Source organism: Morone saxatilis, unplaced genomic scaffold (genome assembly GCF_004916995.1).
Source record: "Morone saxatilis isolate NCDOM2014 unplaced genomic scaffold, NCSU_SB_2.0 Contig22, whole genome shotgun sequence".
Taxonomy (NCBI): domain Eukaryota; kingdom Metazoa; phylum Chordata; class Actinopteri; family Moronidae; genus Morone; species Morone saxatilis.
Genome location: NW_023339785.1, coordinates 12,070,409 through 12,079,954, shown reverse-complemented (window position 1 = coordinate 12,079,954; position 9,546 = coordinate 12,070,409). Strand labels below are relative to the sequence as shown.

The 9,546-nt window shown below is 45.1% G+C and overlaps 2 protein-coding genes across 4 annotated transcripts in view; one reads left to right on the top strand and one right to left on the bottom strand.

Moving 5' to 3' along the window:
- Nucleotides 1-9,546, bottom strand: part of mrpl11 (mitochondrial ribosomal protein L11) — a 59,882-nt gene that overhangs the window by 7,290 nt on the left and 43,046 nt on the right. For all 3 annotated transcript variants that reach the window (XM_035669464.1, XM_035669466.1, XM_035669465.1), the window contains exon 3: nt 92-187. In XM_035669464.1, the coding sequence (XP_035525357.1) occupies nt 92-187 (96 nt within the window). The remainder of the gene's footprint in view (nt 1-91; nt 188-9,546) is intronic.
- tmem265 (transmembrane protein 265) overlaps nt 5,374-9,546 on the top strand; it is an 8,107-nt gene continuing 3,934 nt past the window's right edge. The window contains exon 1 of the mRNA XM_035669463.1: nt 5,374-6,854. The gene's annotated coding sequence lies outside the window, so the exon portion shown is untranslated. The remainder of the gene's footprint in view (nt 6,855-9,546) is intronic.

Genomic DNA, 9,546 nt, shown 5'->3' with positions numbered 1-9,546 from the left:
GGAATTAACCACAATCGTGGGTGGGAGGGAGGGATGAGTGTTAAGTGTAAAGGGTCAGGGATGGGTTAGACCACGAGCATTACAGACGAACCTTCACATTGATCTTGACTGGGAGAGGAATGCCCTCCTTCAGCTCCTTGGTTTGCTCATTGAAGTCCTTGCAGAACTGTCCGATGGCGATTCCTTTCTGGATGGAAAAGGAGAGAAATAAAAATGGAAAAATGATGGAGGTTCGTTTTAAAATGTACGAGAAGTCTGAGCTCGCAAACATTCAAACGTCACTCGTGTCACATTGTGCTGCCAGAATACAGATGCCTGGGCTGCTGTCAGTCAATCAAAACATCAGAGAGGTCTGAATATATTTGCACACACGAAGGTTCAGGGAACAGGCGTGTCACGGTATATATATGGAACGAGTGTTTCTACGCAATAAGATTTCTACACTTCATACTAGTTATTCTTATTATATTCAGACAGAGATGCATCGGTTTGTGTGTATGGGTGTTGGTGCATGTGTGTGTTTGTGCGCAGCCCTCTGTTGTTGCAGACAAAGTGTGTGTCTGTCAGTCGAGCTATGACTGAATGCATGTTGGTGCCCAGAGCCACAGAAACCCAGTGATGAATGAGCCTCCCATTTTCCAGCTCCTGCAAGGCCAACCAGAACGAAAGCAAAATGGATGGGTGACATTAAGTCAACACCAGGCCAACACTGCTCCATTGCACCATTTCTCTTTGAAACTGAATTCAGTGGCAAAGACTAATAAAGAATGTAATTATTACTGCTGAAAATTTTACTGACCTTCACCCGCCATCCTTCCCAAAGGCAACACACTGATTGAAATGTTCATTTCAGAAATGAGGGGGAAGGAACAAAAAAGGGTTTTTATACAGTTTAATGGAGTCGCGAGCTTCTATTGCACCACGACAGAGCAGAGCACAGCTTTCAGATTCTAATAATGGATCTGATGAAAAGTCAGTCATCCTGAGACATTCTCCAATGACAGGACAGGGAAGACATTTATTAAGACTTAACGGAGCAGAAAGTTCTGTGAACATCATTTCCACTAAAGGCTTCAAAAGCACCTGATGAATGCTAATCACTCACTCTCGATCTACACAAGCCCATCACTTCATTAGTGTCTAAAATGCTACTCATTACTCACTGGTGTTTCTATGCATCCTCTGACACAACAACAACAAACCGATTGAAATTTCCACACATCACATCATGAGGTTATTGTTTCAGAGCTGATGGGTGCTGTGTGAATTACAATATCCTATTAATGAAATGAAACACAGCTACGTCCCCAGAGCCCTCACTAGGCTCTACCTTCCCTCCTCTCCCGTGCTTATTAATAGTAATCCCATGTCAACATCACTACCTTCTACCCGTGCCCTTCCCTCCCCGCGCCTCCGATAAAACAACATAGCACGAGTAAACAAGCGGGGAGGGAGCAATGAAGGAAAGTCTAATTAAATATGGATTAGTATAAAGGCTGTGATGTTGGGTATGAGTCAAAGCAAACCCTCAGGCTCTGCCTCACACATTCAGCTCCCGCTCCTTTCCTTCTGTTCAGCCCATGTCGGATAATGATCTCTCCCACCGATTCAGATGGCCCTTTCATGCCACACAATGCCATGAAAGGGCCTCCCTGACCAGCCAGAGATAATGCCTGATGCTTCTAAAATGTGCTTAAGCACGGATGGCGAGACATTATGCAGACAGAGGAGCGACTGTTCTAAAGATAGACAAAGGAAAATACTTCACATGGCCTCTCTGACCAGACAGTCAGTGCTAAAAGGGGCTTGAACAAACATGAAAAAAAAGGCTAAAGAGTAGCAAATAAGAAAAAAAAGACTGCCCTGAGGATGACTTGTGTATAGCAGACAGTGTGCTTTGAGTTCCGCACACAATTAAGAATGCACCAGAGACAGGTAATCATACTTTAATTAAGGCGTTTCACAAGTCCAAGCATCTCAGCTTCTGAAAATGACAGTGAGCAAGTTTTATTTTGGCCTCCGGCTATTTAGTAGTTTAACTGCAGTAATTACAATGATTGGACCATGTTGGTAATTGCAATCACAGTCTTTAAATATAACAGAGGGCTGGCGTGCCATGAGAGCAAGTTTTAAGGTTGGCTCCTCCAACTTCGCATGACATTTATCAGAGGGAGAGAACTGGAACAGTAACATTCATGCCCTGGCCAAATCGCTAACCCTGCTCACTGCATCTGAGCATCTAATCATCCTCGAGTCCGAGCTGCTGGATAAATCCTCTCTCTTCCACCATGACTGATTAGAGCCGGGTGCTCTCCAGTATAAAATGGCTGCAGCCCATCACCCAAGGCGGGGCCTTCCACGCCGGCTGTGGACGAGGACATTCAGTCGCACATCTTCAAAGACTTCTGAGATCCTGAGGCACCGGGATTAAACGCTAATCTACGAAGATATTTCTCGCCATCAAATCCAGTAGCGACAGCGGTGAGTAATTGCTATATGATCCATTCAAGATCAGCGCGGCAGAGTCTTATTAATCATAATTATGGGAGCAATTAGGCATTTGCAATTAAAATCTGAGAAGTGTCCATTTGATTTGACCCTCCCACCATATTCTCTGCAGTCTTTTTTGACACTCCCTCTGTGTTAATGTGATTGGCCTTTCAGCTTCACTAACTCTTTTTAACAAGATGTAGCACTGGTGTGGCAGGATGGCGTGTATGTGTGTGTGTGGGGAGGGGAGGAGAGATGGGAACGGGAAAGAGAAAGACAGCTGAGGTGTATTAAAGTTGTCAGAATGTGGCCAGTGATCGTGGTCAATATTTGAACAATGAGAGGGGGTTTGTTTGACCGAGGTGAACAACGGGAGGGAAGTAAAGCGAAGGCCGCAGGAGGTCCTCATGAATATGGGTGAGTGTGTGAGTATGTTTATGTATGAATACTTCAGCCTCATTTCAATCTGACAAGACTATCAGTTCAAGAGTAGTTATGTGTGCATATTAAGCTGCCAAGGACTGCTGACGACGAGGAAGTGTTCACTGTGTGTGGTCGCAGGTGTTTCTGCATCTGAGAGAACAGGATAAAAAAAAAAAGAAATTAGAAAAAAAAGGAAAAGAAAGGGGAAGGAGGAGGAGAGAGGAAAAGATGGAGGTAGATGAGAAAGAGAGGGAGAGTAGGTCAAGAGAAGTATTGTGCTTATGGAAGCGTGGCAAACATGGAGATAAAGGACACAGACGCAGGATAAGGCCTTGGGGCATGAGGCAGGATTAATTGCCCCTGGCACACAAGGCCACTCAATAAATTGCCCCGGGCGGTCGACCCAGAGGAGGGCTGCGACACGGCGACGAAGGTGTTACAGTGGAGAGAGGCTGGTGGGAGGTGAGGTTAATTAAACTCTTCAGTGTGAAACACTCTCATTCATTACCTTCATTACCTTGTTCATTTAATCTGCTCCGCTGTTGGCATTTTATCACATCCAGCCCCATTGTAGCGTCATACAGCTGATTAGGTTTCATGTTGAACCCTCAGCTGCATGAGGGGGTAACTGAGAGCGAGAGCGGCAGGTCAGTTTAGGTCCAACAGACCCAACCACACACAGCAAACAGCACAAAATAAATTGAGTTCACGCTGGACATGCATTTTACTTGATTTTCCACCCTGGAATCAGTGGATTAGTCTTAAAAGTGGAAAATGAAAACGATTTTCACCCTCAGTCTCCAGCGAACTGTGCTGAGGACAATATACAGCCCTGCATAAAAGCGCTGAGGAGCGCTGCTCAAACGGGCATAAGTGCCGAACTGACGGAGCGAACCAAATTCAGGGACTCATCTTTATAACAACAAAAACAAGCCAAAACTTCTCAGCAGCGTTTTTTCCTGTCTGGATCTTTTGCTTAAAATAGACACAGCCTTCACTTTTGGTACCTGGCACCAGAAGAAGAATTTGCTGTTTGAGGGCATGGTGAAAGCAAGCAAGCAAGCAGGCGGGCGAAGGTGGAACAAAATGGATTGCATCACGACAAAACATCCCATTTTCAACTCCATTAGGTCTCCCTCACAGTCTTGACAGTGTTGTGCTTTTTGCCACTTCACATGATTAATCACGTGTGGAGGCTGCAGCAGAAACACAGGAGCCTGAACTGCAGGCAGCTGAGGTTCCACGCTGGAGATGACTGAACAATCACAAGATACAGTACGCTGACAAGTGGAGGAGAGACACACAAAGAGAGCGAGTCAGATGCTGGAATAAAGTCAGACTGCAAAGACAATGTTTTAACAAAGCATTTGTTGTGTTTGTGGAGAGATAATAGTGAATTTTGAACACTAAAAGGAGTTTTATAAAGGGGTACTCCACTGACTGTACACATCACCGTCTGCTTACAGCTCTTAGGGAGAACTACTGCATGTGAGAAACGTTGTATAAAGCCTTCTGTGAGTAACCTGCCTCAAGTGATGTCAGTGTCAGTTGGGTTTGCAGACGACGTCTTGAGTTTGAAAATTAATCAAATCTGGGGGTGTGGAGTTAGAGAGACATGAGCTTAACAAACCTCTGCAGCAGGCTCCTCTCTACTTGACAAACACTCAAGGCTACATTAGCAACTGTTGGCGGTGGAGTTGCATTGTGGGTGATGTAAGTTTTGAGAAGGAAGAGGAATGAATGGAATATATAAAAAATTTCTCTGGTTCTGCTGCATCGATTTAGATCCATTTTTATGGGTCCAATAATTACAGGAGTGCAACACTAAATCGATGGAGTACTGTTTTAATTCATGCCTCACACTCTGAGATGACACTAAGTGCCAAGAGAAGGGAGGTGAAGGGAGTGAGTCCTCCATGCTTGCCATGTTTGTGGAGGTCAGCCTCAGGTCTGATATGGAGTACTGCTCACTGTTGATGCCTTTAGCATTCTTGGACAGTCTGTAACCCCATGTGTCCTTCCAAACTTCCCCAATCATGTCTAAAGTAAAAAGTGATGACTGCACAGTACTGTGGACAGCCTGCCCGCCTGGCTGCCCCTCACCCTCCTCTGCTATTCTCACTATTCTGTCCTGTCCTTTTCCCTGCCTTGCCCCCTCCCACCCTCCTCTCTGAAAGTGAGCCAGTGTGCAAAATGACCTTCAACCACACCCACAGGGAACACACAAAAAAAAGAAAACAGGAGAATAGTAGCAGGATGGAGGAGAGAATAGGGTAAACAAGAGGAGAGGGTGACAGAAAGGCAGCAGAAAGAAGAGGGGGGAAGAAGAGCAACAAAAAAAAAAAGACAAACCCACGCAGAAGTGAGGAAAATGGAAAATCTCTCTTCTCTTGGAAGCCAGCAGAGCGCAGAGCTGAATCTGACAAGAAAGATGACTCTCCATCCCCTTTCTCACCAGTCTGATTAAACCTCTCACTCTAAAATGAACCCGGCACGCTGAGAGCCACAGAAACGAGGGAGTGGAGGACTTGAGCCTTTGCTAAAGGTGCACACTGGAAGATACAGATACACTTGAAGGAGCAGGACCTTGAAGACAAGGTGACGCTAGGAAATTCCTTATAAACCGCGCCAGTGGCGGACAAAGGGACCAAAATTAAATTCCTGAATGAGGAAAGCAGCCAGCATTCTTCTAAAACTGTTTCCAAAAAGAATTTTCGGCTAGATCCGTCTCAGAAATTCCCAATCCTTCTGTTTAAGTATGCAGTAAGCCGGCCGTAATGAGTTAATCTACAACAGAGGGATGATTTCCTTGTGTGACTAAGACAGTAAGTAGACAGAAGGAGGACTAATTAAAGTTGTAACATCTGCCTTCTGAGCTCTAAATGTGTCTACAGGCTACAAGCATCTTTCGCTCCACTTCCTCGCTCTTATTTCAAGCGAGGAAGGGTAAATAAGGAATCAGCCTGCTCCCAAACAATGCAACTAAATCTTCTGCAAGTGGCATCATCATGATTACCATAACCAATGAGTATACTGTATGCAACTTGGCTGCTCTCAAGCACTATTCACAGCATCTTCCAGCTCAACTTCCACAGCTTGATGGTGGAGGAGGAGAGCAGGAGAGGAGGAGAAACGGAGGAGGGTGGGAGGTCTGGACTGGAGCACGTAACATGCTTACAAATTAACACCACAACCAAACTCGGACAGCGTTGAGTGAGTGTCTCTCCCTCGTCCTGCCCTCCGGGTTGCAGCGCTCTGCCTGCCTCCTCTCTCAGCATGAGCCATCTTCTCGGTTGGATCAGTCTGCGGTCTCCACTTTAACGATTCCGCGTCGCCGCTGATGCCGCCGCCGCTCCACTTCTGACCGACTTCCCCAGCTGGAGCCCGACCGAGCAGCAGCAGCAGCAGCGGCAGCAGCGGCAGTCCCTCTGCACGGCTCTCTGCCCCCGCTGCTGTGTCAAAAGATAAACCCGACACCAGCAGAAAACCGACACTGCGGGAGGTGACAGATTCAGATTCAGATCCAGAACCAGATCGAGCTCTCTGCAACAAAAACCGCGGAGCCCCATCGGAGAATATCGGCCACGCCAGATCTGCACGGAGGGGGAAATCTTGATAAGTGTGAGCCGGGGTTTCGTTTCTTTTTTTTTTTTTTTTGTTCCTACAAACTCGGATGTGCTTGATGTGGCATTGGCGGTGACTTTCCTCTCTTCCAGCCCTCGAGATGAGCCTTCTCCCGGAACCTGACTGTGTACAAACAGCCGGACTGTGGGAATAGGACTTTATCACCGAGCCCGGCTCATCAACGACAATAAAAGAGACTTTATTGGTCACCGACGGAGCTTCTACTTGGTGGAAGAAAAAAACAACAAAAAAACGCATATTACTTGCTATAAATCAAGCCAGGAGGATCGAGCCCAAGTGCAAGACGAATGGTTTGGGTAACTAAAGCTTCACTTTACTACCACCCATGCACGGATAAACCCACAATAGGCTACCTGCTGTTAATAGGGCAGTTATGAAACAGGTGTTGCAGAGAAGCGGTTTAATAGAGATTGTTAAATTGCCAGAGGACGCAAGACATCGTACAAAAGCACTGCATGCTGGGGCAGAAAATTATAACCACACATTTTAGAATTCAGAAAAAAAACAACAACAAACATGGTAACTGTGAAAAAAATAAATCCCCTCAGGCAACACTTTGGCTGCTACCTGACAAATCAACAGATGTTTTAGTCATGTGGCTTTAAGTCTGGGGAGGGGATTTATTCAGCAGTGCATTATCAGGGATTGCACAGTGCCTGCCTTTCTATTAATTAATTAATTAGTTTGCACATAATGACAGATGTTGTCCTGATGCCCTTGGTGCTCCAGTGGCACCTGTGATAACTTGTGAAGGATTCTCGTCTTTGATATAATTTGGAGCTCCATGAGGCGTGTTTAGGGAGATAAACTGTGGGTGTACACAAATTAATCTTTGCTCTACATGGATTTCTGTCCACCTGGAAATCACCCAGTATTAATAGAAAAACAAAGGCAAGTGGCAAACCCCACCCCTTTGCTTTATCTCTGGCAGTGGGAGTGAGCCTTTTTGGATGATTATTTAGACACTGATGCAGATGGAGGCATGTTCACTGGTGTCACACATGATAGGCTTAAAAACAAAGTGAGGGGGGAAAAAGAATTGTAAAAATTGGATTTTCAGTGCAAAACAGACGCACTTAATGCTGGGAGAGAAAAAAAAAAGTAATATTTCACCTGCACACTATTACATGCCATTACTCATCGTGCTCACAGCGAAATAGGTTACCTCACCTTGTCAAGAGCAGTGTCACTTCCCAGTCAGGGAAATGATGAATTTGGTCATTATTGATGAGCTGAGTGGACACACAGGCTGTCATCCTGGTCCCTCACTCAGGACAGAATAAATTACACAGCGTTGACAGGGAGTCAAAACACAAACACGGGCTGACAGGGAGATTTCCAGGGTGAAATTTAAGGCGCAGGTGGAATAACTGAAGAGGCACGACCTCGAGGAAACACCAGCTGCAACATGGGCTGTAAACTTTTCCATCCCCCCCTCCCTGCAGAGTGGGCTTGTTCCCTGACAAAGAAAAAACAAATTTAAATTCCAATATCCCTTCAATCTGCGGCTTGGTGAAATTCATTCAATTTTGGGGGAATGATAATGAAGTTGCAGTGTGTGGTGAGACAAAGGCTTCACAGACATCAGATATTACGAATGCTGGCATGATCCACGCCTGTCCTCCCACCATGCCTCAGAGCAGATTAATCAGTCGAGATCGTTCCTTTCCTCATCTCTTTGATTCATCTGTTTCAGAACAAACCCTAATGTCTGTGATATTTCAATACCGCCGGTGATGAATACATTTGGATTCATCCAGGCCAAGCTGGCTCATGAAATGCACGTCTTCATATAAGTGGGTGGAAGTCACTTTGTATCTGCATTTGAGTCTTTTCCTCTTCATCACTTTCACCCCATCTCCCCCTGAGCTTATTTATGAACTATTACCATCATGCAGTAACACTTTATTAGGCATGTAGACAGCCAAGAGGCCTATTAATCTTTCACTTGCAGTCGTATGCTCATTCTGCCTCCGCACACGCAATCTCAAACCCCCTTTTTTTACCCAGTGGAGTCCCTCAGCCCTTTTCAATGATTCAAACAGCACCGAGGAGATGGCTAAGCTCCTGTTAGTCTTACAGTGAGGGAAGTGATGCGTCTTCCATCGGAAAGATATCAATACACACTTTCCACTGGCGGACTTTTCTCAGAGGCCACAATCATGCTGACAATCTCTCGCTCAATCACGCTCAACTGTTGCCATTACGACACATCTGAGCTGGTAATGATTTTATATTATAATGTCATCGATCCAGTTGGCTTGTAACCCCCCCCCCCGGGTGGTGCTGAGCAGATAACAGACAGTCCACTGGTCTTTGCTTTACAGCTAAATACGATAAAGAGATGTCAGTTCGATTACACTGTAAAGTCAATGATCATTTCACAAGCTATGTCAATAGTGAGGTTTATACTGTCCATGGCTGAGATATGAGCTGCAACAAAGAAATATGAACACACATATTCAGCCAAATTAGCATTGCCTGCATGCACTCAGCCAGACGTACACAGTGTGTACACAAAGACACGAGTCAAACGCGTCTCTAAACAAATAGCAAGTTATCAATATTCATCTGAAATGAGAGGGGAATTTGCGATGATTAAAGACTGCAGCACAGTGTGAGAATAAACATGGCAGACTATAGAGGCAAAGAAAAGACTTTGACAGGGCACCTAGCTGCGCCTGAACGCAATTAATTAATAATGAATAAGATGAGTACAAAAAAGAACAGCAACAACAACAAATAGCAAAAAGTAACAGCAGATAACTTGGGAAAAATCTGAGAATCAAAAAGAAGCACTGTTAGGACCTTTATGGAAAATGAAGACTATTTAATTCAAAGAGCAGCAGAGTAAAAAAAAAAAAAAACACAATTTAACAGACTTCTCAGCTTGAACAGCCAGGGTAGATGTAGCTTTGGCCAAAGATGAAGGGCGCACACTGCTTACTAGGCAGCCAATGTCTTTAACCATAGCAACAAGAATAAAAC